Here is a 27,051-nt window from a genome sequence, read left to right on the forward strand (position 1 = left end):
GGGTGGTCAATCTGGGGCAGGTGGGACAGCTTGAGGGGTGTTGGTGAGGCAGAGCTGGGCAGCTTAGCACCCCCTCCAGAGCTGTAGCACTTCCCACCAGCACTGATAAGGCCTATAGTGTATTTTCTCTGTGGACAATAGCTGTGCAACCTTTTCTTTATTATTAGGCTCAGCGGAAACTCCAAAATGCTGCAAGAACTAACTGTATGGCACGTGCTTTCTCTCCATGTACTTCTTATTTTCCTCTCTGCTTCTCTCAGGATCAGCTAGCTTTACTGGCCAAGTGGTCCGCTCTGCTTCGGGGGAAACGCCCATTTCACCCATCTGTCCAGGTACAAATACCTCACACAGACTCCTCCAAACAGTTGCCCCCATGCCTGCTTCATCCTCAACCATTCCTCTTCTCCAAACACTAGATCCCTCACCCGCATAGCTAATCTCCCCTCTGACCTTCCCAGCCTCCTTGCAAGGGAGCTCTGAGCACAGGACTCTTGTTTCTAACTTACTGCTTCCTTCTTGCTATACTGAGGTACCCATCTAAGGAATGCTTTGTATTTTGCCAGGAGCCCAAGGGCTGGGCTGCACCTAATTTGCATAACTGTACCAACTGTTTTTAATACAGGAGAATGGGCAGCAGACTACAGGTGCCAGCATAGATTGTTCTAGTTTGCTCCCAGTGGCTTTGCTCAGATAAAAGTGGTACATGGCATGCTGGGGCTTGTAGTAAATTCAGCAGGCACAGAATGTCCATATGAAAGACAAAGGTGGGTGTGAGTCCTTTTTAGCCAATGGCCTGCAATGTGAATGCACCTCTTCCGTTATTGCTAACTCTCGTGATTCTGTCTGGAGTCTTTTGATATTTGGTGTTTTCTGCTAAAGCCCCATCTGCAGGAGTCTTGTGATTCCATGAGAATCTCAGGTTTCATTTGAAAAACAAAAAAGTACATTTCTAGTGCTCACGGTTGCAGAGAAAAGTTTGAAAGCACGACTTGAGTGCAGCCCCCGGGGCTCAGAAACCAGAAGGTGAATATAAAGAACCCCCCAGAATATTACTATTTTGTTTAAATCTCATGATCTCTTATGGCTCGACTCATGATTTTTGAAAGTTGGGGAATGGCAACGTGGTTGTTCAATACACTGGGGCTTGCTCACCGCATCTCCAGCCTTCTGAAAAGTGAGATTCATGTATGACGTTACCCAGCACAGATTCAATGATATTTCATTCACTGAGGCCCTGCTGTTGTTTTAAGCCCAATGTTTGAGGCAGGAGTGATCATGTGGCACAAAGCAGCCCTGCCCCGAGGCCACACAGAGATTCTCTCGCAAGCCAGGACAGCTTGAAGAAGTGAGATTTTAAAATATCTCCTTGAAACACACTGCAGGAGAATCAGTCATCATGAGTGAGAGAGGCCTTACAACACTTTAAGAGTAATTCGAAGTGACAAGTGAATCTCAGTCTGAGCAAGGCTTAAGCAATGGCTGAGTTCGCATTAGGGCCTGGGATCTGGCTCGGATCACTGGACTAGTGTTTCTTAGCCTGTGGATCACCAGTAATTCACTAGGAGGGGAGCATTTGTGGTTCCCAGGTTACATCCGAACAATTACATTACAATCAGGGTGAGCAGGTAAAAGCAGACATCTTAGAACAGGAAAAGGCTGGGGGAAAAATGGATTCTGTCCTGCATGATTTTTTCTGTGCAGATGTGATTTTAAGGAGATGCACTGTAAAATAAGCCCGTCATCCCATGAAAACTGCTGTATTCTGTTCTTAATAAGTGTAGCATGTAGATCCTAGATTGGCTTTGCTTATTTCTCAACATCCAGAGACAAAAAAAAAATTTCTTGTGGGGTCCATTTTGTTCTGAAATTTCCTGTGGTGACTGTCCTCTTTCCTCCTCCTGCCCTTATATAAACGGTGAACTGGATTTGACTAAGCAAAGGTTTCCGCTGTTGCATTTGCCATTTCTATGCTTCCTGCTGGTAGTCTCGGTTTAAAAAAAATCCTACCGTGTTCAGTAGCAATACCCTAAGTGAGTGGAGCTACCAAAAGTGTTACTACAGTGCTTTGGACCATTACTGGAGAATGGCATAGTGTTTTGTTTACCTTGGAGTAACCACCTTCCAGCAATTGCTGTCAGTTTAGATTCTGTTTCTCTCATAGGTTTTCCTCTAATAATGTCAGGGTGAGTTATGATTAGTGATAAGCAAAGCTGAAAAGCTTCAGAGTTCAGAGTGGTAAACATCTGGATGTTTTAGCCACGTTGTTTGGACCGAGAGAGCTGAGATGGTTTAAAATCTCCAAAAACAGTGTTAGGAAACATTTGTTCAAATTCTGAGTAGCTAATAGGTTTGACTATGTTCATTCCCCTGCTAATTCACTATTCACAAAGAGTTTTTTATTGGAGAATGGCTGTTCTTCATATGAAGACCGTATTGATATGCAAACAAGACTAGTGGCTATTTGTTATTTATCACCTTGTTTATTACATTCATGTTTTAAAAGTTTGTCACCCAATCAAAGAGCAGAAACAATTCCATGTGACATAGGTGACCAGACTACTGGATTTTCTTCCTGGCTCTGCCACTGACTCACTCTGTGGCCTTGGGAAAGTCACTTCACTTTTCTCTGTTTCAGCTTCCCCATCTGTAAGATGGGGACAATATTTCCCCACCACAAAGCAGGCTGTAAAAGGCTTATTTTACTAATGTCTTTAAGGGACTTTTGGATTCTTGGGTGAAAGGGGCTAGAGAAGTGAGCATTGACATTATTACTACTACGAGCAATCTCTTGGCCCATCTCTAGAAAGAATACTCAGGCAATAATTTACACATCTTGCCTTCCATCCTAGCATCTCTCTCTGTAACTGCATCTTTTGCAATTGCAGAGCTAACCATGGAAGATTATGGATCTAACGAAGGGTAAGGAGGGGAAGGTGGAGGGAGAGGTAACAAATCAGCCAATGGTGTTCCAATTTGACGTTGGTAGCATTGCCTGTGATGGTCACTTCAGCTTCCTTCTAATGACAGTTTTCTTGTTTTGTGAACCTAAATAGCACATGGCTGCCACATTCTAGCCTTATTCTAAGACCGCGTCCTAGCCAGATAGGCCTGGAGTAGGACCTATCTGCACGGAGCTGCTTCCATTCCAGCGTGACTTTCCCTTTTGCTTAGAAGCCCCAGTGATTCTACCTGTTGTGACCATGTTTCCCGCATCCAGGTTGTAAATCTGCCCTCATTTCCTCTCTCAATCTCTCTGAACTCTTCTAGGTCTTAGCGCCCAGCCACTTTCTCATCACAGTCCCACTGCGCGGCCTGACAGGGTACCGGGAGCGCCAGGTACGGCACTGGCGGTATTACACCGTGCATGGAGCAAAGCTCCTTTCCCCAGTACGGGATCCAGAGGAGCTGCAGCAGTGGCTGGAGGTGGAGCAGTTCTCAAAGAGTCTGCAGCAGTGGCATGAGACAGAGGTGAACATCGAAGGTGATCTCGTTCCAGCCAAGGTCCTTGCCATCTTCAGGGAGCTGATGGAGAAGTCAATTACCTCCTGTCACCTCTCCAGTGAGTTGAGCGGGAAAGATGTGAAGGGAGTCTGCCTCTCAAGTGCAGTCCTCTGACGGGACTGTGATCACTACCCCTAGCGGGTGTTAGGCCACTTGCCTCACTCCTTGTGAGCAGAGATTGGCTCACACACGCCAGAGTTGAGGAGACACTGGCCCTTGATGAAGATGAGGTCCATTTGCACAAGTAAGACCTCCCGACCCAGGTTCAGATTACAAGCTCTCAGTGCTCAGGGATGTTTGGATTCTGTTATGAATTCGGACCCCATCCTCCCTCAGCACCACCCCAAAAAAATCAACATTTTCTTTTGCCTAAATTTTCAGAAAATAACCTCTTTCTGCTGGGCCAGAAATTACGTGGGTCCGATAGGCCTTCTAGGCTTCTCCAGCCCAAGCTGCAGAGCTTCCATGGGGTGTCCTTGTGCCCTCTGCAGAGGGCAAGAACTGGTACCTTTTGCCTACAAATATCTTTAAATGAAGGCAGCTGAGGTTGAAACCTGTGTCCATGACCAGCTGGTGTTTAAGTCCATTCCTTTGTGGGCCTAGACCAACCAGAAAGACACTCTCTGGTGTGGATGAAGGTTAGGACAGTGAACGGAAAGAGGACTGGGAATGGTACTGGGAGCCAGGGGCACCCTCAGGTATTTTTTGACATGGTACGCCCCAAGACTCCCTGCTGCCCACTCCCAGCCAGCTCTCAAGGCTGTCACTCAGTGTATCCTGTGGGCAGAGCAGAGGGGACATGGGCTGCTGTGGGGTGAGGCTGGGTAGGGAGCCTGGTGCAGGAGCCAGCCCCATGGCAGTGGTGAGCAGGAGCAGTGCTGGCTGCCGCGCTGCCCCTTCAGGTTTGACCCCACGACTGCTCAATTATGGCAGGGGCGAGAGAGCGGCAGGGCCGAAACTGAGTGAGTATCATTGCAACCTGGTGCATGGGGGTTGCCGTGCCGCTCGGGTTTGGATGCAGGGGTTGTGGTGCCAAACCTGAATAGTGCTACAACCCCCGTACACCATGTTGCAATGCCACTCAGTCTGTTTTGGCACTGCTGCCCTCCCATCATGATGCAGGGCCGGCGGGGTCAAACCTGAGTGGGCAGTGGGGCAGCCAGCACTGTTCCTGCCCTGGGAAGGGCCCAACGCTGACTACTTGCCACCCCTGCCAGTGGCCTGCACCGTGTGTAACGTATGTTCGGCTGCAGGCACGACTGCTTGGAGGTGAGTATTCCCCTAGAGAAGCCCCAGGCTTTCATAGCTTGGCGGCTTGTAGAGTTGAGTGGCTGGGTGGCAGATCTTCTCCTTGTGCAAAACCCTTTATCTTTATTCAGACTTTAGACCAATATTGGCTATGCCCAGGCTGCTCCCACCCCATCCTGCTTCGAAGTAATGTCACCCAGGGTCACTTTCAGCAACATTGCTGCTACCTCTCATAGGCAGCTCCAAAATATGTGTTTACATCCCAGCCTTCCATACAAAAGAAATTGAAGAATTGATTGCAGATTTGATGTGCTTTGTGCTGTGTTTTAAACACTCCTTTAGAGCTGTGGCTGCAGACACCTCTAACTGCTAGCTTATGGGAGGCCACCTTAATAATAATAATAATAATCATACTTACCAATTGTCATCTTTGAAGCACTTTATTGGCTTCAACTTATTAAACCCACACCCTCTGATGTGAGTAAGTATGATTATCTCCATTCTTTTGCTGGGGAAACTGAGGCACATCGATTGTATCTTGTCCAAGGCCGACCTCAGACCATGATGCCTCTCTTCTAAGGACAACTTTTCCTTTCAGTGGGATGACACTGCATCCTGGCATTGCAAACACACAGATTCCACTTTCCCTACCCAAATGTAACTCTGGATTTTGGTCTTGCAAGATCCTGGAGAGACCTGTTAACATCAAACTCAGTGTTCAACCAATTCATTTAGCAACTCACTCCTATAGCAAATATTTATTACTATTGAGGGAGATGGAGTGGTAAGAAAAAAAAATCCCACCACCAAGCAGATGCTATGGCTTGGCAGAAAGTCAAATGTTTTGGTTTCTTGCCTCAGATATTTTACTTATGTGGAAGGCAAGGGGTCAGGGTGAAAACCTAGCATTCTATAAAGCAACAGCTCCAAAACTGTTTGGTTCATCAAAGATGTCTGGGCATATGGTGCTGACTCCTCTGGAACACAACAGATGGGAGAAGAAAGGGAATGAAGTAGGACAGTGTGATTAACTGGTTTCAAATAGGACAAACTCTGTCAAAGACAGCTTAAGTTACCTGAACACTTCCCTGACTTCACTGTTGCCTCTTTGCCACGCAGTAGCAGATTTGGAGGCTTTGCAGTGCCTCAGTTTGCCATCGTCACTTCAGACTGGTCAGACTGTCCACAGGAGTTGGCTTCCCTATGAGTTCCCAGCCAGACCAGAGTATGCCTAACTCTCCCAATAGCCTTAATAACCACTAGGGGCAGAGATACGCCTCACAACAGAGTTTCATGGATCTAGACTTCCCCTAAAGAGGAGGGGATCTTTGAAGCCGAGGGCTCAGTCGAGACTCTTCTCCACTCAGACTCACTGAGCTCCCTTGCTGCCTCTTGTGCCAGTGGGTTGCTGAAGACATTTAGGTTGCAGCAATTCTGCTCCTCTTTATCTTGTGCTGGTCTTGTGATGTGCTTGGCCCCACACAGACAAAGGGTCGAGGCTGAGGGGGAAACAAGATGTTGAGTTGCTGCCCCCTCCTCCTCTTGTCCTGGTGCCCTGGGGGGATCCAGGTGGTGAGTTGTTTTCTTTGGTCCCACTGTTAGAAAGTGAGAGTGGAAGCAGGTCCATGAGGGGCAGGGTTTGCAAGGGATACATAGCCCCAAACGGCCTCTTGCTTGGCCTATGCATAAGGTCAGCCCTGTCTTTATCATCTCCTCTCGTCTTTCCTTCCCAGGTAAAGTCAGCATTCTGGAGAGTTTCAGCTCAGTGGTCCGAGTTGCTGTGGAGACACCAGACTCCCAGGTAGAGGTGGAGCTGGTCCCTACTGTGGAAATCCCAACCTGCTGGCCTGAGAGAGCCCGGTGGCCCCGCTGCTTCAAGCGCTGGCCTTCCCAGGAGAAAGTACAGTGCATCAAGGTACAAAGCAGGTTGGCACAGGAGGGGGACTTAAAGGGCTAGTAACGCTGTGAAAGGTCTTACCATATTGTCGAAAACCTCTCCCAACTGAGAGCTAGGAAACCTGCTGGAACTCTCAGACGATATCGGTGTCAAATGCTTCTGAGAAGCACAAAAGTTGAGGCACACTGTTGTCAGGGTGGCTTGACCCAAATCAGAACAGCAGCATTTTCTACCCACTTGTCACTCATTTGGCACAGATGTAAATAATAACACAAGGTGCAAGATGGGAGAACCAGGCCCTTTATGGGGAGGAAGAGACCATTTTCCATCAGGCACTGAGAGCTCTGTTGACTTCCATAGTCTGCAGATATTGCTCCCCAGAGGAGGAGGCGTGCCAAGCAGCCAGTACTGGATTTCCAATTAGTGGCATCATTCTCTTTCTAGGGGGGTCAGTCTTAAGGTTTCAGGTCTCCCTGTTCTGTATCCATTTAAAATGATCTTCCTGACCTGAAATCAGACCTAGAAAGAGCTTGAGAAAGAGTCATGCTTCTTAAATGCTCAGAAGGGCTACTTTCTTTAGTATAAACATTTCTAAGTATTCAGATGTTTTTAAGTGTACTAGGTTTCTTAATATTAGTGTTTGTGAATCCTGTGCAGGTTTGATAATGTATGGAAACTGTATAGACAGATGTTGAGCAAGACTCCCCACGCCTCTCCCTCAGCTCTGCGAATGCCACTCAATCCTGACCAGCACCATCCTTGTTGTTCTGGTCTTCTCACTCTGCCTCTTACTGTCCCACACACACCCCTCTCTGCACATGCCCCTCCATCTTGTCCTGCCCTGTCCATGGTAAGTCCGGTCTTACACCCCTGGCAGAGCTCTGGCCACCTCGATCCTGACATAGTGAACAATGTTGCTTGATTCTTGCTGTTCTAGTACAGGGATTTCCCATGTAACTCAATTGCCTCTTCATCCTGATGTGCAGTGGGCCCTGCTGTTCCATTACCACATCCCCAGACAGTTCTGCCAGTGCAGCACTGCTTGCAGCTCCCTCTTCTGCTTTGGAGCTGGGTCTCTCTGGACTGAGTAATATCCATGTGTGAGGAACTGGCCTGGTTTGATGTGGACAGACGTCCACTGGGAATTAGGAAACCCAAACTTGCTGTCCCTTGTAACTCAGTCCATAATGCACAACCTGATCTCAAGTGGTAAAAGGCAGGTGCAGTGGATCCTTCCCTTATCCTCCCTTCATGCTGCTCTGAAGATAAGTTTGTATCTCCCCTTCTGTAGCTTCTCCCCCTTTCTTCTGCAGTCATTTGGCTTTAATCTCCTGGCCCGCTCCAATTACCACTGGCAGCTGGGCTTCTCCCGAGCTGAGCACATGCTGATAGAGGGCCTTGACGAGGACGGTGGCTGCCGCATGAAGTGCTTCCGGGTCATGAGACAAATGAAGGAGGATGTCTGGTGTACAGGAAATAAGCCAGTCCTGACGACCTATCACCTACAGGTGTGTATAGCAGGCAAGAGTGGTGAGGTCTGAGCGGGGCAGGGGAATATACTGTCATCAGGAGAGAGCAGCAGCCACAGTGTCTTTCCTGCGGGAGGCCTGTAGCAACAATTACAATACAATAATTGGCCCAAGTGGCTATAGTGCCCCCTAGCGAACACCAAAGGTAACGACCCTCATCACATTAATCTATTTTCCTTACATGGTGTGAGAATTGTTGTTTGTCTACATTCCACACAAAAAGATTTGTTAAAAGAACATTATGGTTGCACAGTTACAGGTAAACACACACAAGTCAGGCAGTCTCAGAGATAAGGCTGCCCGTGCTACCTTAAGTCCCCATATGCATCACAGTACAGCTTTCAACTGCATGATCACACACTATTTCTTGACCAATATCCTATATTATACTCTACTTTGCCTGCTACAACCTAACCCACTTTACATTTCTACTGAGACTTCTGTCTGAGGAGCTCAAAGTTTTTACCCGGTCATGCTCGGAACCATCTCTGAGATAGCAAGGTAAGTACAGAGGTAGGAAACAAGCACAGAAAGGGGAAGTGACTTGTCCAGGGTCACACAGTGAATGCTGGTGGTGGTCACTGGTTCCAAGCCCGCCGAGGTCAGTAGTGACTGAAAATTGTTCCCAATGGATGGCTGTTTGGTGGCCTCTCTGAAATGAATTTGGTGGGTCTCACTCCCCAGCCCCTGGTGAACCACTGGTATCCTTGTTGGTATGGTAACTAGAGAGGAGGGCTAGGATTGACTTAGCATGATCCCTCTGTGTCAGGGGGGAGGTAAAGTGGCAGGAGACGCTTGCGTTGCCATTGCCTTCAGTCGTCAGGGCGGTCACTACAGCACTTTTCATCAGCAGAAAAATTACCTTCGCTAATTGTGTGAATCTTTGGCAGCATCCCTGTAACATCTCTCCTTCCTCCTTCCCTCCCATCTGCCTCTTGCAGATGGTGCTGTTCTGGACATGCGAGAAGTACCCGCGCACCAAGGACTGGCTCTGCTTCCGGGAAGGCTTCTTGCGTATGGTGCAGAAGCTGCACAAGTGCGTGAGCCAGCACTTCCTGAAGCATTACTTTGTCAGGGGCACCAACCTGCTCAAGTATGCCAACACCAGCGACCTGGACCTAGTGGCAGGCAAGCTCGCCGTCTTCCTGGAGAACCCCGTGCTCTGCCTGGACTGAGGCAGGGAGAACCTGCTATCCCAATCTTGTTTTACTACCTAGCCCTTCTTGTTGTCTGTAGTTGTTCTTCCTGACCTTTCAGTAGATGCTGTGACCTTGAACGTGAGACGTGTGGCACGTGCAGTATGGAAGAGAAGAGTCAAACTGAGAGCAGTAAGAGGACAAAACTAGAGGGTTTCTTGATGCCCAGCCATTGCAATTTGCTTTCTACAGCTTGAGCTGCCTGTCTTGGAGCCACTGCCATCCAGATCCCCAAAACAAACCAGACTAGATACTGCCCCACTGTTTGTCACTAGTCCTATGGCTCATAGGCCAAAATGCAGAGTGGTCTAGTGGTAAGAGCAGGGGACTAGCAATCAGGAGACCTTACTCTGCCACCTACTCGCTGTGAGGCCTTCTGTTCATCACTTGACTCCTCTATGCTGCCTCCTCGCCCATCTGTAAAATGGAATTAATACCTACCTACCTGACAGCATTGTTGTGAGACTGAATGAATGTTTGTACAGTGCAATGAGATACTCAAATGGAGACCTCGGTACAATCACAAGGTGTTATTGTTAGAGCCAGTCTCTCTCACCTCCCTCCACAATTAAATGTGGGTCCCGCCCTCATGGTAAAGAGAGTTTAATTGATAAGTGTTGAATAGTTCAGATACTGTTTTTTGCCTTTCCCTCGTGGTCTTTTTGTCTCACATTTTGCTTGGGGCAGGCTTCCTGGGTTTGCCTTTGCCACCTGTGTAGTGCCATGCTGTCAGCCCCCGGCGGTGTTTGCTGTGACAGAGCTCTCTAGCACATCTGGCTCTGCCCAGCTGTCTGGGGGACGAACTGATCTCTCACCTTTTAGCACCTGTATATTTGAGTGCTGTTAGAGACAGAAGGAGAATTTGTCAAAGGTTCCTAGTTGCAGAGGATTCCAGAGCTTTATATAAATAACATATAAAAAGAAACAAAAAAAGTTCTAAAGTGAATGTTGTGTTTAATGTTCTTAAATGACTCAAATTTAAAATCAAGTGTTTTATTTTCTAGAACCGTAAATTGCTGGCTGGATTATAACATGCTCACATAATTTAAAAAGACACCTTCTCTTAGCTATCATGGCCAGGGGATCATCATGAGCTCTGCTCTAGCCCCTTACACCCTTTCATATGATTATAAGCTCTTTGGGGCAGGGTCTGTCTTTTCATGATGAGTGCATACAGCACCCAACACAATGATCCTTGACTGGGGCAGCGAGGCCTCCCACAATATAGATAATAATTAGAGCTGTTGACTAATCGCTGTTAACTCACACAATTAAATAAAGAAAAATTAAACGTGATTAAAAAAGTAATCATAATTAATCGCAGTTTTAATCATACTGTTACACAATAGAATACCCATTGAAATTTATTAATCATTTTTGGATGTTTTTCTACATTTTTCAATATATTGATTTAAATTACAACACAGAGTACAAAGTGTACAGTGATCACTTTATATTATTATTTTTATTACTGTCACAAAGTTCCTCCTCTACCTTGGTGGGTCTTGCGCTTATTGGAGGATTTGCTTGCCTCGGAGATTCACGGCAGCCCTCAGTTTGGCCGTTTTCGTGAACCCACAGTCCAGGTCGACTCCTCCTGTGTCTGACCAGGAGTTGGGAGGTTTGGGGGAAACCTGGGCCCGCCCTCTACTCTGGGTTCTAGCCCAGGGCCCTGTGGAATGCAGCTGTCTAGAGTGCCTCCTGGAAGAGCTGTGTGACAGCTACAACTCCCTGGGCTACTTCCCCATGGCCTCCTCCCAACACCTTCTTTATCCTCACCCTAGGACCTTTCTCTTGGTGTCTGAAAATGCTTGTACTCCTCAGTCCTCCAGCAGTACGCATTCTCACTCTCTGCTCCTAGTGCCTATTGCTCCCAGCTCCTCACGCGCACGCCACAAACTGAAGTGAGGTCCTTTTTAAACTCAGGTGCACTGATTAGCCAGCCTTAATTGATTCTAGCAGCTTCTTGATTGGCTGCAGGTGTTCTAATCAACCTGTCTGTCTTAATTGTATCCAGAAAGTTCCTGATTGTTCTGGAGCCTTCCCTGTTGAGGAGCCGGAATCGTTCTTCACTCGCTCCTGAGCTATTTGCTTTCCTTTCTTTCCTAAAGCCCCCCGGCCCGGATTTTTCATACTTTTCCTTTTGCTTAGTTTCCCCCCCCGCGTTTGGGCCGGACGCTTTGTTTTTTTGGTTTTGTTTTTTTTCGTTTTTTTGAGCTGCGTCAGTGTGCTGGCCGGTCGCCAGCACCCCCCCCCCCCGATGCCTGCTTTTGGACTTTGCTCCTTGCTTACTTGAAACCCCCGGAGGAGGGGGGGAGGACTGCCAACCTGCTGTCCGGAGAGGGGAGTGGACCCCCCCAGACCCAGCTGTTTTGCTTTTTGCCTGGACTTTTTCCGAGAGCCTTGGGACAGAGCCAACAGCTGTAGCAGACGCCAGAGGCCGGAGAACTCCCGGGCAGCTATGAATCATCGTGGAGAGAGGCCGTAAGACTGAGGGATTTCTTTTGAATTTCTACCCTCGGGGGGGGGAGTTGACTGCATTTCAGCTGCGCCTGCGGCGGCACAGGGGTGTAGCAGGGAGCTACCCCCAGATCCATCGGTGCCCCCAACCCCCCCCACCACTATTACAACTATCACGGCCCCCGCTGCTTCGTCCCTGCTGGCAATCTGCCATCTGCCTTCGGATCCAGCTGTTTGCTTTGGACTTTGCCTTTTGGACCAGGCATAACAACCAACCAAGCGAGACTCTTTGGACACTTGTGGTGGGTTGTCCTCCCCCCACCCCCCCCCCCCCGGATTGTTTACCCCATAGCCTACCCCTACTACCGGACCCCGATTTTTGCCCCCCCCCCTCCCAGTGTTTCCCTGTCTCTCCCTGCTTACAATGGCAGAGAAGGAGGGACGCAAGGCCCCTCCACCGAAATTGGTTGCCCCTTCCCCATCTACCCTCCTGCCCACCCCTCAAGATTTCCCCACCGCCTCCATTGTTAGAACCCCTGCCACCGCCCCCGCTGGGGCATCGGCAGTGGGAGGCACCGGGGCGATTACTACTGCTGCTCTGGTTCCTGCCCCACTAGATTCTAGGAACCCCCCCCCAGTTAGACGGAAAAATCGAAGCGGGCCAAAAGGGAAGGGCCCCGCTAATGCCGCTGGACCCTCCGTGGCAGAGGCCGCCCCCACCACAGTGGCCTCGTCATCGATCGCGGCACCCCTCCCAGCTGTTCCCTCCACCAGCTCTGCGACCATCCCTCCCCCGGCCCCCAGGACGTATGCCCGGGTGGCGACAGGCCCCCCCTCACCTGCCGCCTCCTCATCTCGCCCTCCCACTGCCTCCGCTGCCATTACTAGTAGTCGGGGCCCTCTTCCCGCCCTGACCAGGAGGCACGGTGTTCGTTGCCTCCTAGTACCCGCCTCGCCCCACGTGGAGGCATACGTGCAGGCGTTGGCGAAAGTGGTAGGACCCATGGCCATTGTGGCGGCCTCCAAGATGTATGGGAAGGTCGTTCTCTTTCTGGCCTCGGAGACTGCCGCCCAGGAGGCGGTGGAGAAGGGCCTAGTGGTGGGGGGGGTGTTTCTCCCCCTGGAACCGCTAGAAGATCTGGGCGTTCGCTTCGTCCTCACCTCCGTTCCTCCCTTTTTACCTAATGTTGCCCTGTTACCTGCTCTTTCTGCCCTGGGGAAGCTTGTTTCTGTTATTAGCCCTCTCCCGTTAGGCTGCAAGGACCCCGCCCTCCGTCACGTCCTATCGTTCCGCCGGCAAGTGCAGATTTTACTGCCGGCGGGGGTGCGTGACGGAGAGGCGCTCGAGGGGTCCTTCCTAGTTCCCTACCAGGGAGCCCGCTATAGGGTCTTTTATTCCACCGGAGAGGCCCGGTGCTACCTCTGCCGCTCGGCAGGGCATGTCCGCAGGGACTGCCCTTTGGCCCGGGGGAGAGGGGCACCTGAGACCCCCGAGACCCGGCGGGATATCGGCCCTGTTGTTGCCGACACCCCTGGCCACCCGGCACCCGACACCACCCCCCCTCCCACCCGATCCACCGCTGCCCCCGTCCGGGCCCAAGAGGCACCCCTCCAACAACGCCCGGGCGACCACGGGAGTCCCACTCTTGCCGTAACCACCTCGGCAGAGCCTATGGAGGGGGGTGTGGCAAAGCTTTTACCGGGTGCAGGAGAGGGCTCGCCCCAAGGAGAACCCCCCGCCCCTAATGTTGCCTTGCCGCTACCCCCCCAAACCCCTGAACCTCTGCCTCCGCGCCCCGCTCCGTCCCCTGCTACTCAACCCCCGGACGACGCCATGGAGGGCTGGACTGTAGTCCAGGGGAAGCGAGGCAAGCGGAGGGCTCGAGCTCCGCTGCATTCATCTGACGCGGAAGCCCCCCGGAAGACCAGGAAGGGAGGTACCGACCTTGAGCCTCCCGCCTCGGCCACGAGTGAGATCCATTCACTGGTGTCGGGAGGTGAAGATAGACCAGCATTGGAGGGTGGAATCCCCCCTCCGCGGGGGACCCTCCCCTCCGAAGCCCCGGGGGAGGCCCCTTCTGACCAGATGCCACCTGAACTCCCAATGAACCCCGACGTGACCGCCGAGGCGGGCCCTAGCGGAGAGGCCCCTGGGGTGGTGGGAGTTGGCCTCTCCTCTGTGTACGCAGAGATTGAAGCCCTGGATTTGACCCCGGTCACCCAGGGAGGGGATGACTTACTGCCGGCCGGCCTCGATTTGGGCAATCTCACCCCAGGCCCCCTCTCCCCATGTTCTTTCCCCCTGACTGCCTTTCCGGGTGAGCACCCCACGGAACGTGGTTTACCACCTGAGGCCATGGCTGCCACGATCACCCCGGAGCCAGTACCTAGCATTCCTCGGAGCCCCCTCCCTTGCCCCTTAACCCCCGACCCTGCTCGGGAGGCACCTTTTTTTTGCTGCTCGCCTCCTGAAGCCCAGGGCCTTACCTCTGCCCCTGCCCCCACCCCTATTCCGGTTCAGTTTCCCTCCTCCTGCAAGGCTACCGCCGCCCCTGGGGTTATTTTTTTTCCGCCTTTTGCAGATTCCCCCCAGGGAGCAGTCTTTACGTTTTCTAGTTGCGACTCCCCAGGAGTTGCACCTTTCCCCCTGCCATCCCCGTCCGCCCCGAGGCACGAGATGGAGTTAATAACCCCAGCCTGCCAGATACCCCGTCGGCGGTCCGCACCCTGCCTACCCGCCTTAGCGGACCACGAAGCTGTATCAAAAGCCCCACCAGGGACTGCTCTGGGACTTGTAACCCTACCCCCCCATGAGCTGCAGCATGCACTACGGGAGTTCTTGAAACGATGCCGTGGTGCCCGCGATAGGGCACAGCTGGCTCTCCAGCAATGGGGGGACTTTGATCGACTCCTTCGGGCCGCGAGAGCCCTTATGAGGGAGGGTAGAGGGCAAGGGAAGGGCGGTGCCGCGGCCTACGAGCGGGCCCGCAGCTTCCGGAAAGAGTTACTTACTCACGGGATGGGACACGGGTTGCTACGCGACCCGCCGGGGGCCATGAGTACCCCCACCACTGAGAACTCCCCACCCCCCCAGCCCTCCGCATGACACCTCTCATCATTGTAACCCTGAACACCAGGGGCTGTAGGATGGCTCTCCGCAGGTCCCAGGTGCTCTCCTACCTTCGGGAGGGGGGGTACTCTGTGGTTTTCCTGCAGGAGACCCACACGGACCCAACCGCCGAGGATAGGTGGCGGCTGGAGTGGGGGGACGGGGTATACTTCAGCCACTGCACGGCTTGGCAAGCTGGAGTGGCGACCCTGTTCTCCCCCACCCTGCGGCCCGAGGTGCTAGGAGTCACTGAGGCCGTGCCGGGCCACTTGTTGCACCTCCGAGTTCGTCTGGAGGGGCTCGTGGTCAATTTTGTTAATATCTATGCCCCGCAAGTGAGTTCACAGCGGCCGCAATTCTACCAGCAGGTGTCCGAATTTCTTGACACCCTAGATCCACACGAGTGCCTGATCCTGGGAGGGGACTTTAACACCACCCTCGAGGAGCGGGACCGCTCGGGGGCCGAGCCGAGCCCGGCCGCCGCGACCATTCTCCGAGACATAGTCGACTGTCACTCCCTAGTGGACGTCTGGCGTGACCATCACCCAGATGATACTTCCACGTTTACCTTCGTTCGGGTGGAGGCCCGTCGGTCACACCGCTCTCGGTTGGACCGTATTTATCTATCCCGTCTCCATCTTTCACAGGCCCACTCCTCCACCATTCGGCCGGCCCCTTTTTCCGACCATCATTTGGTTGCCGTCACGGTCTCCCTCCGTGCAGAGGGACCGGGGCCGGCTTACTGGCATTTTAACAACAGCCTGTTGGAGGACGAGAGCTTTGTGATGTCCTTCCGGGAGTTTTGGCTGGCCTGGCGGGAACAGTGGCGTGCCTTTCCCTCGGTGCGGCGCTGGTGGGATTTAGGGAAGGTACGTGCCAAGCTCTTCTGCCGCAACTACACTCGGGGCACCAGCCGACGGAGAAATGCGGCGATAGAGCAGTTGGAACGGGAGGTCTTAGAGCTGGAGAGGCGCCTGGCCGCCAGCCCCGGGGACCCGTCCCTCTGCGGAGCGTGCCGGGAGAAGCGGGAGGAACTTCGAGCCCTCGAGAACCACCGGGCCCGAGGTGCCTTTGTCCGGTCCCGCATCCGCCTCCTTCAGGAGATGGATCGCGGCTCCCGCTTCTTCTATGCCCTGGAGAAAACGAGGGGGGCCAAAAAACACGTCACCTGCCTTCTAGCGGACGACGGCACCCCCCTCACGGATCCGGAGGAGATGTGTGGGAGGGCCCGTGACTTCTACGCGAACCTTTTCTCCCCGGATCCGACCGATCCTGGCGCTTGCGGGGTGCTCTGGGAGGAACTCCCCACGGTCAGCGTGGGCGACCGAGACCGGCTAGAGCTGCCTCTCACCCTGGCCGAGTTCTCGGAAGCCCTCCGTCGCATGCCCACCAATAAATCTCCGGGCATGGACGGGCTGACCGTGGAGTTTTACCGCGCGTTCTGGGACATCCTTGGCCCAGACCTAGTCGCTGTCTGGGCTGAGTCCTTGCAGGGCGGGGTCCTCCCTCTCTCGTGCAGACGAGCGGTGCTCGCCTTGCTGCCGAAGAGGGGGGACCTCCGCGACTTACGAAACTGGCGTCCCCTCTCACTCCTTAACACGGATTACAAAATCGTAGCGAAAGCAATCTCGCTGCGGCTAGGGTCCGTGATGGCGGACGTGATTCACCCAGACCAGACCTATACTGTCCCGGGTCGCAGCATTTTCGACAACCTCTTTTTAGTCCGAGACCTTTTGGAACTCGGGCGGAGAGACGGTTTGTCGTTCGCCCTCCTGTCTCTCGATCAAGAGAAGGCTTTCGATAGGGTAGATCATGGGTATCTCCTGAGCACCCTGCGAGCGTTTGGATTCGGACCTCAGTTTGTGAGTTTTCTCCGGGTGCTGTACGCCTCCGCGGAGTGTCTGGTTAGGCTCAACTGGACCCTGACCGAACCGGTCAGCTTCGGGCGAGGGGTGCGGCAGGGGTGTCCCCTCTCAGGCCAGCTGTACGCTCTGGCGATCGAGCCTTTCCTCTGTCTCCTCCGCAGGAGGTTGACGGGGTTGGTGCTGCGGGAGCCGGAGCTGCGGCTGGTCCTGTCGGCGTACGCCGATGACGTCCTCCTCGTGGTCCAGGACCCGGGCGACTTGGCGCGAGTGGAGGCCTGCCAAGCCATCTTTTCGGCAGCCTCCTCCGCCCGAGTCAACTGGGTCAAGAGCTCTGGCTTGGCGGTGGGGGGCTGGCGGCAGGTGAGCTCCCTCCCACCCGCGCTTCAGACCATCCGGTGGAGTGCCGGCCCTCTGCTCTATCTCGGCGTTTACCTTTCTGCCACGCACCCTTCTCCGCCGGAGAACTGGCAAAATTTGGAAGGCGGCGTGATTGAGCGGATCAGGAAATGGACGAGGCTACTCCGATGTCTCTCCCTTCGGGGGAGAGCACTGGTGCTTAACCAACTAGTCCTGTCCACGCTCTGGTACCGGCTCAACACCCTAGCCCCGGCCCCGGGTTTCCTGTCCCACCTCCGGAGATTGATTCTGGAGTTCTTTTGGTCAGGATTGCACTGGGCCCCTGTTGGAGTTCTCCACTTGCCCCTGAAGGAAGGAGGGCAGAACCTGAAGTGTCTGTACACTCAGGTCCGCGTTTTCCGCCTCCAGGCCCTGCAGAGGCTCCTTTATAGTGCAGGTAGTTCGACGTGGAGCGTATTGGCGCATGCCTTTTTACGCCGTTTCCATGGGCTCCGATATGACCGACAGCTCTTTTATCTTTGCCCGAGAGGTTTTCCGCGAGACCTCTCCGGGCTGCCGGATTTCTACCAGGACCTCCTCCGGGCCTGGAAACTGTTTTCAACGACCAGGTCCGTGGCGGCCATCGTGGGGGCAGATCTCCTCACGGAGCCCCTGCTACACAACCCCCAACTTTGTGTGCAGGCGGCGGAGTCCCGCACGGTGCGCCAGAGGTTGGTCCTGGCGGGAGTTACGAGGGTCGGGGACCTCCTGGACTACGACCGGGGGGACTGGCTGGATCCCCTGACGCTCGCTCGACGCATGGGGCTCTCCAGCCTTCGCACCCCCCGGCGCGTGCTTCAGGAGGTGGAGGCCGCTCTGACCCCCGCCGCTCGGGCTTATGTTAGCCGAGCCTTGTGCGAGGGCGCACCCCGCCCATCCCTTACCCCAGGCCCGCCGGACCTTTCCATCGGGCCCCTACCCTGCCGATCCCAACACACCCCTCATCCTTTCACTGCAAGCCGGCTGCATGAACTGCAACCGGTCGGTTTTCAAGTTGCATCACGGCAATATTTATATACACTCACACTCCATACCCTTCATGCCCGCACCCTGGTGTCCCGCCCCGATACGAAGTGGCGAGATCTCTTACCACCTTTGGAGGGTGAGCAACCTCGGTGGGCCAGCCTGTACTCCACCTTGGTCCCGAGGCCCGTCGGGGACATCAGTTGGCGGCTCCTTCACGGGGCTGTGAGCACGGGCGTGTTTTTGACGCGTTTTACCTCCCTTCCGGAGACTTGCCCTTTTTGCAACGTGAGGGAAACCCTGGCGCACGTCTATTTAGAGTGTGCCAGATTGCAGCCTCTTTTTCGGCTCCTCACAAATATTCTTTTGCGCTTTTGGCTTCATTTCTCCCCCCACCTCTTTATCTATTCACTCCCCATCCGTGGCCCCACCAAGTCGCGGGATCTCCTGGTTAGCCTCCTCCTAGCCTTGGCTAAAACAGCCATTTATAAGACCAGAGAGCGGAGGTTGGCTCATGAGGCGTCCTGCGATTGTGAGGCCGTTTTCCGACTCTCAGTACATTCACGTATCCGGGCGGAGTTCCTCTGGGCAGCGTCCACCGACTCCCTTGACACCTTCGAGGAGCGGTGGGCGCTGTCCGGGGTTCTCTGCTCGGTGACCCCGTCCGGTTCCCTCCGTCTGACCCTCTGAATGAGGGGAAGAGCGAGAGCCGCCGGCCACAGCCGTTAGTTGCTGTGAATACCATTATTACTGTCTTCTAGGAGGGGTCCTATAATACATGGGTGTACCCCCCTCCCTCCCAACCACCCACCCCGCAGCCGTGCCCATCTTGTTGGGCACTCTCAGGAGAGGGAGGGTCAGTGACCCTGGGCGCGGCACTAGGTAACTCGAGAGGGTGGAAGACCACGAGTGTCGAGGAAGCCCCCCCGCTCTAGGCCACCAGGTACCTCAGGAGGGTGGAAGACCACGAGTGTCGAGGAAGCCCCCCCGCTCTGGGCCTGGGCTAACCTGAACACCTCTCCCTCCTGAAAGCTGTTGTATACCTTCTGATTGCGTTGTTTTGTTGCTAAGTTTTTCTTTATCCTTTTGTATTCTTTGTAATTGTTACAAATAAATTTCCTTTCTGTTTCAAAAAAAAAAAAAACCTTCCCTGTTGCCTTACCCAGGGAAAGGTGACCTACTCAACCTGGGGCTAATATATGTCTTCTATCACTCTCCTGTAGCCATCTGGCCTGACCCTGTCACATTACAAATATTTGCACTGTAAAAAGGATAAACAAAAGAAATAGTATTTTTCAATTCACCTCATACTGTAGCGCAATCTCTTTATCATGAAAGTGCAACTTACAAATGTAGATTTTTTTTTGTTACAGAACTGCATTCAAAAACAAAACAATGTAAAACTTTAGAGCCTACAAGTCCACTCAATCCTACTTCTTGTTCAGCCAATCGCTAAGACAAACAAATTTATTTGCATTTGCGGGAGATACTGCTGCCGGCTTCTTATTTACAATGTCACCTGAAAGTGAAAACAGGTGTTCACAGGGCACTTTTGTAGCAGGCATTACAAGGTATTTACGTGCCAGATATGCTAAACATTCCTATGCCCTTCATTCTTTGGCAGCCATTCCAGGGGACATGCTTCCATGCTGATGACTCTCGTTAAAAAAATAATGTGTAAATTAAATTTGTGACTGAACTCCTTGGGGGAGAATTGCATGTTTCCTACTCTGTTTTACTCACATTCTGCCATGTATTTCATATTATAGCAATCTGGGATGATGACTCAACACATGTTGTTCATTTTAAGAACATTTTCACTGCAGATTTTACAAAATGCAAAGAAGGTACCAATGTGAGATTTCTAAAGATAGCTACAACAATTGACCCACGGTTTCAGAATCTGAAGTGCCGTCCAAAATCTGAGAGGAGTGAGAGGTGTGGCGCCTGCTTTCAGAAGTCTTAAAAAAGCAACACTCTGATGCGGAAACTACAGAATCCGAACCATCAAAAAAGAAAATCAACCTTCTGCCGGTGGCATCTGATTCAGATGATGAAAGTGAACATGCATCGGTCCACTCCAGTTTGGATCATTATCGAGCAGAACCCGTCGTCAGCATGGACGCATGTTCTCCGGAATGGTGGTTGAAGCATGAAGGGACATATGAATCTTTAGTGCCTCTGGCACATAAATATCTTGAAACGCCAGCTACAACAGTGCCATGTGAACGTCTGTTCTCACTTTCAGGTGACAATGTAAACAAGAAGCGGGCAGCATTATCTCCTGTAAATGCAAATAAACTTGTTTTTCTGAGTGACTGGCTGAACAAGAAGTAGGACTGAGTGGACTTGTAGACTCTCTAAAGTTTTTTACATTGTTTTATTTTTGAATAGTTATTTTTTGTACATAATTCTACATTTGTAAGTTCAACTTTCATGATAGAGATTTCATTACAGTACTTGTATTAGGTGAATTGAAAAATATTATTTATTTTGGTTTTTTTTCCAGCACAAATATTTGTAATAAAAATAAATACAAAGTGAGCACTGTACACTTTATATTCTGTGTTGTAACTGAAATCAATATATTTGAAAATGTAGAAAACATCCAAAAATATTTAAATAAGTGGTATTCTATTATTGTTTAACAGTGCAATTAATCATGCAATTAATCACAACTAATTTTTTTTAATTGCTTGACAGCCCTAATAATAATAATCTGTTTCCAGCTCCCTCCCCGTGTGTCTTTCCAGCCCCTCCTTCTCAAAGGCCATCTCTGTCCCAGTTCTCTCTCATATCCAAGGATGCTTTTTGCCCATGTCTGGCCCTCTCATACTCTCTCTCCCAAGCTCTAACTTCAATAACATTATTGACATGACAAGGAATACAAGTGTCATCCAAGCAAACAGCCTGAGTGTCTGTCTCGAAGGAGGTCTCGTGGACTTGATAGGCTCATTTTTGTATCCCTGTCCATTTCTGAGTTGGTAGCAGGATACCATCATTCTCTGTCCTCCAGTTCCATCCTCCTGCCCCAGACTACTCTTTTTCACCTCCAGCCCCTTTCCCCTCTCTCCTCCTTTCCCCAGAACTTACTGTCTTGTTTAAGGCAGTTCCCCTACAGCACTTGCCTGTCTTTCACCTCCTCTCAGCACTCATGCTGGGAAGGGAATTCAATATGAATTCGATAAGAGGTCTCCATTAGCAGCACCAACAAAGATGACTCTGCCTGATGTGATCACTGCACTCAGGGAAATTTTGTTTCATCTCCATGATAGGTCCTTCCCTGTGGGTCTTTTCAAACCTTCCCCCTTCAGCATGCATGGTATGCAAATCTCATGCAAGCTTGCAGGTTCTGCTTGTACAGCAGTCACTACTGCTCCTTCACTGTTTCTCTTGTCATCTCCACCACCCTTTATAATTCTGTAAAGGTGGGAGAGGGGTTGCATTCAGTTACAACCCCTTCTCTGCCCAGTCCCCAGATGGAGAGAAAAAAGGAAATGGGGAGCTTCCAAAATGGCTATAAAGAGACCCGTCCATTCTCCAGGTTGGCCTCTTCCCCCATCCTAGGGTCACCCACACAGTGAAGATGAAGAGAAGATGACAATAGGGCTGCAAAGAACTTGAAAAGTGATGGAAGGGGCTGGGGAATGCCAAGTTTCCACCTATACTGGTAATTGTGGACTTGCAGCACCCTCTAGCATCAAGTTGTGGTATGGCCACGAATACTTTTTCTATAGTCTGCCTTTTCTCTCTCCCTTGATTTTATAAATGGAAGCAACACATCTCTAAGTTTATTCAGGTCTCATGGTCCAGAGCACAGGGATGGGAGTTTGGCTATTTATCAAATCCAGATCCCTAGCCTTTGAGGTTTGCCCCATGCTTCTTTCTCAGAGCTGGGTAGGAACTGCTTTTCCTATCCATTGAACTCTCAAAAAGGTTCACAACTCTTTTTCCATTCAACCCTGGGATGAAATCAAGAAGTTTCAAAAAAAGAAAAGACACCCAGCACCACCCCATCAGAGTGTGATTCAGCACAGGGATGTGAACATGAGTCTCATACAGTCCAGGTGAGTACCTTAGCCATTGGACTACAGAGTCTGTCTATTGCTTTTTGTGGCCCAATGAATATTTAATTTATACAAAATGGAACAACTCCAACAGGAGTGATTGATTAGGCCCCACTCCAGAATAGCCTTTTGGTTAGGGCACTCCCCTGGCATAAGAGTAGTGGTGTAGTCCTGAATAGTGCATGAGAGGTCATGCTAAGTGGAGGATGCCATTTGGAGAATGCCATTTTGTTCTCCGTGCAGCAAAAATGCAGGTATGCCATTGCAGTGCAATCTGGCCCCACTACAGCCCAGTCTAGGAGAGAGCCAGGTTCTGTCTGACTGACAGGAAGAACTTGAAGGTCTCCCAGGTGAGGCTTATAATTACAGGGTATTGTCTAATCTCTGAGGTGAACTCTGGTTTTGACCAGAAATTCCACCCTGGACCCAAGGCGCCTTCCCTATGGAAGCTGCATTGACACGGATAGGTTTCAGCAAAAAGTGCCAGTTTTGATGCATCAGCATTTTCTGACCAAATTTTTTTCAAAAGTTCCCGACCAGCCCCCACTCATTAGCCTTTAGAAGACTGCCTGGGTGCCACATGGCTGAAACCTGTGTTTGGAAGGCTTGTTGTGCAGGGAGCACTGGTCCCAGGTCAAGGAAGGTTTATATTAGTGTCCCTTGAGGCAGCTCAGAGCAGGGGTTTGTGTGGAGGGAATCAGGGCCTGTCCCACATCTCTGGTGCTAGGAATGACTTCTGAGAGCCACGGAGCTGGGACAGGTGCCTCGTACCTACCATACCACCAACCACAGAAGATGGACGTGACATCTTGTGGATGAAGGGCTTAGTGGTGCTCCTCTCTCTTCCCCCACCACTCATATGGAGCCTCTGCTGCTACGGTACGCAGCAGTGGTTTACCAATACGCACCTCCGCCATATGGTAATTTATGACAGGAAGTAAAGCAGACTGAATCCACCTGAAACTGCAGAGGGGATTTGAGGTATGCAGAATGTCATCCTGAACAATGGACTCTGACCAGGACACGAGATTTGATTGTACTACTCTTATGAAAAGTAACTGTGGGATAACCTGTGATGCTGTATGGAATATGGGAGACACTTCAGGATATTGTTGATGCCAATAATATAAAATTGCAAGGAATCGGACCAGATATGCTGTGTAAGATATCTGTGAAAATGTTACAATTTGCCAAGTATGATAATCTTGTTTATATATTTTTATCACCTTTGTATTCTGAGTTATAGATACATAGGGTATTGCTGTATTTCCAGACTTGTGCTTGTTTCTGGGTGACACCCCCCAGACAGATTGGCATCAGCTCTGCCTAGCCGGTTTGATGGCCCATAAAGGGTCATCAGCTGTACAATGAACCCATTGAAAAAGCCAAGGACTATACCTTATGAGTCATCAAGACAAGCAGGGGCATACCTCTGGGCAGAACTCTAAGGCTTTTCCATGCCACGTGCTGTGAGGCTTGTGTTTGGGACAAAGGCCACATGGCAATAGTGTGACCAAAGTCCCGATTTTTGGGTCTTTTTCTTATCTAGGCTCCTATTACCCCCCAGCCTCATCCCGATTTTTCACATTTGCTGTCTGGTCACCCTACATGGCAAAGGATATTAAAAGGCCATTTTGTCTTCATTCCTGCTTCTCACCTCTGGAGGAACTTTTCTGCAGACTGAAGCTCTGAACAGAGGACCAGCAGTGCAAGTAGGGTGGTCCGGTCTGGCACGCCATACCAGCAGGGTATTTATAGCCGGTACGGTGTACCGGAAAGACACAGGAGGAGCCGAGCTCCTCTGGCATGGCTGTACCGCCCCCTGCCCTTCCACAGAGCTGCGTCTCCTCCGTCTGTACAGCAGCAGCCCTGCTGGAGGACGGGGCTGGCAGGGGGAGGCTGGGGGCAGTACTGCTGCTGGAGTTGTGCTCCTTTCCCTGCTGCCCCTCCCAGTGGGGAAAGGGGAAGAACCCCCAGCCCTGTCCTCCAGCAGGGCTGCTGCTGTACAGATGGCGCCAGAGGAGATGCAGCTCCGTGGCAGGGCAGGGGGCGGGGCTGGGGGTTCTGCAGAACGCCGGCAGCTCCTCCGGCAGCAGGAGAAGGACAGAGCCCCCCGCCCCAGTGATGTGGGATGAATCATGGGGAGGGGATGGGGAGAGCATGGGGGCCCTGGGCTGAGAGAAGTCACATGGAGTATCACGTGGGAAGGTCACATCCCCCCTTTAGCTGGTGCCCCACCACCCCCGTACCGGTAAGAAATGGGTCCTACTTGCACCACTGCAAAGGACTGAATTACCCTTTCAAACTGTGGGTGTGTTCCAGAGGGACTTTCAAGCCAGCAAACTCACCAATGCTGCTAAGAATCTGATGTATGGACTTTTGAAGTCTCTATGTATGTGATTGCTTTACCATTTAACAACTCTCTTCTTGTTCTTTCTTTCTTTTATAATAAACCTTGAGTTTTAGACACTAAAGGATTGGCTGGCAGCGTGGTATGTTGGGTAAGATCCAAACTAATATTGACCTGGTTACGTAGCTGGCCTTTTGGGGTCAGAAGAACATTTTGTATAGTGAACAGAGTTTCAAATAACTTCTGCCTGTATTGGACCTGTGTGCTTCTTGATAACCAATGTGGGGGATCAGGAGCACAGTTTGTGACTGGTTGGTGAATTTAACTTCAGTGTTAACCACACATCTTTGGGAGAATCTGTTCTCCTTTTTGCAGCCTGCCCTGCCCTTGGCATTTTCAGTGAGGGCTGCCCAGGCACCCTGGGTCACATAACCCATGAACACAATTGGTCATGACCCTAATTTTACCTCACATCTGAAAGAGGCCAATTATGCTTGTCCACAAGCTCCATTCTGGGGTAGTGGTTCTGTACTCACTCAGCAGGAGGAGTAAGGAATTCCTAGCACTATTGCAGGCAGCTGCTGGGCTTTTCTTGAAAGTGAATCAAAATCTTACCAAGCCCAGCTTGGCTTAGTATATGACTTTTGATCAGATTACAACCTGTGCTGTTATGGCTTCAGGGGTGGATTAGCTCCATGTCTGGTGTTAATCAACACAGCTATGCTAAGTGACATGAGCTGAGGTGGTGGCCCAGGCCTGTGTATCTCAGGGCACAGTTTGGCCCTCACAGTGGTACCTGTTAGTGGTGAAGGAGGCAGAGTAATAGCCCATTAATGAGGGCATCTTTGAGCTGGCCAGGATCTGTGTCAGACCCTGGCCTTTATCGCAGCCACTTCTAAAAGAACAAATCACAATTATCAAGTCCCTCCAAAAGGGTCTTTATATCCACCCTGTCCCTGGATCTCTACTAGTGGCTGCAGTACACAAGAAAACAAAATAGTACCAGCCTTCTAAATTGATGCCTGATGATAAATAGCCAAAGAAACTTTCCTTATTTGGAAGGAAGATCAGTTCTGCTAGCCTCCAGGTTCACATAGCAAATTATCAAGCTTTGCTAGTGAAATATGATCACCTCAGATTGGACAAAATCTCCCAGTTTGTGGATAGACTTACACAGGACTCAAAAAGATGAACTGAAGTCCATTTATACTGAAGGTCAGCTGATTGCCAAGACAGTATTGTCTGTAGCACTAGATGCTTTTGACCTAGCCACAAGGGCTACTTCTGTCACCATGCACAAGGCATCTTGCCTGCAATCATTAGGCAAACCAAATGAGATTCACAGCACAGTTGAGACCCTACCGTTGGGAGGTCATGATCTTTTTAACTCCAGTATTGACAAAGCACTCCACTCCTCTTGAAACCAATGGAAGTTGAACACGACCTTTGAGTATCTGGGTTTAGGCCTCTACACTCCAGCCCAGAAGAGGTGGGTTAGGCCTCAAACCTTTCACAGCAAAGACCAGCCTCCTTATATCTGTAACCCTTCTGCCCGTCAGAGTTGGCAGCAACAAGGGCCGGGTTCAATATCTAGGGGATCCATTCCAATAACACAATGCAAACCGGCTCGAGCCCCCACCCAGTGACCTGGGACAAATATATACCACCCCCGCTGGGCGCCTCCAAGAGGCAATACTTCCCCTCTCGCAAGCACATAGTCTGAGTGTAGCAAAAGTCTTTTAATAACAGAGAGAAACAATGTGGCATTATGTTGGGGAAACACCACCAACCGGATTCATAACACAACCCATGAGCAAAAACAACCCCACCCCAGGCAAATTGGGGCATGCCCTTTTCCCTTTGGTTCTTGAGTCCAGCAACCCCAAAAGTCCAATGCCCCAAAAGTCTCTGTCCCTGGTCAGGGCAGCCCCAGAGTTCGAAAGTTTATCGGCGGAGCTTTACCTCCCAACCTGGGTGGAAATGGGACGGGGGTAAGAGGCACCTTACGTGATCTGAAGCTGACCGCCCCATAGCTCCATAGCGGCGCTCCGCTCCGCCAGCCGCCCCACAAAACTCCTTCGCGCAGCTGCACTCCGCTCCACCAGCCGCCCCACGAACTCCTTCGCTCAGCTGCGCTCCGCTCCGCCAGCCGCCCCACAAACTCCTTCGCTCAGCTGCGCTCCGCTCCGCCAGCCGCCCCACAAACTCCTTCGCTCAGCTGCGCTCCGCTCCGCCAGCCGCCCCACAAACTCCTTCGCTCAGCTGCGCTCCGCTCCGCCAGCCGCCCCACAAACTCCTTCGCTCAGCTCCACGGCCCACAAGCAGCTCCTGCCATCCACACACTGCTCCATGTCGAACTGCTTCACCAGCCGTCCCGCAAACTGCTCCACAATATATCTTCTGGCTCCCCCACTACTTAACACAACACTCAGTGATTTCAGCTCTTAGGTGAATTCAGCTTATAGTAGGG

General features: G+C 51.4%; 1 protein-coding gene across 2 annotated transcripts in view; it reads left to right on the forward strand.

Moving 5' to 3' along the window:
- Positions 1-10,792, forward strand: part of MAB21L3 (mab-21 like 3) — a 29,880-nt gene extending 19,088 nt beyond the window's left edge. The window contains exons 4-8 of one of the 2 annotated variants that reach the window (XM_073309207.1): positions 261-332; positions 3,268-3,559; positions 6,483-6,664; positions 7,960-8,154; positions 9,117-10,792. In XM_073309207.1, the coding sequence (XP_073165308.1) occupies positions 261-332; positions 3,268-3,559; positions 6,483-6,664; positions 7,960-8,154; positions 9,117-9,350 (975 nt within the window). In that variant the 3' untranslated portion in view covers positions 9,351-10,792. The remainder of the gene's footprint in view (positions 1-260; positions 333-3,267; positions 3,560-6,482; positions 6,665-7,959; positions 8,155-9,116) is intronic. The other variant, XM_073309214.1, reaches the window with a different exon arrangement.
- The last annotated feature ends 16,259 nt before the right edge of the window (positions 10,793-27,051 follow it).

The sequence above is a fragment of the Lepidochelys kempii genome, chromosome 1 (assembly GCF_965140265.1).
Source record: "Lepidochelys kempii isolate rLepKem1 chromosome 1, rLepKem1.hap2, whole genome shotgun sequence".
In the NCBI taxonomy this organism is placed as follows: domain Eukaryota; kingdom Metazoa; phylum Chordata; order Testudines; family Cheloniidae; genus Lepidochelys; species Lepidochelys kempii.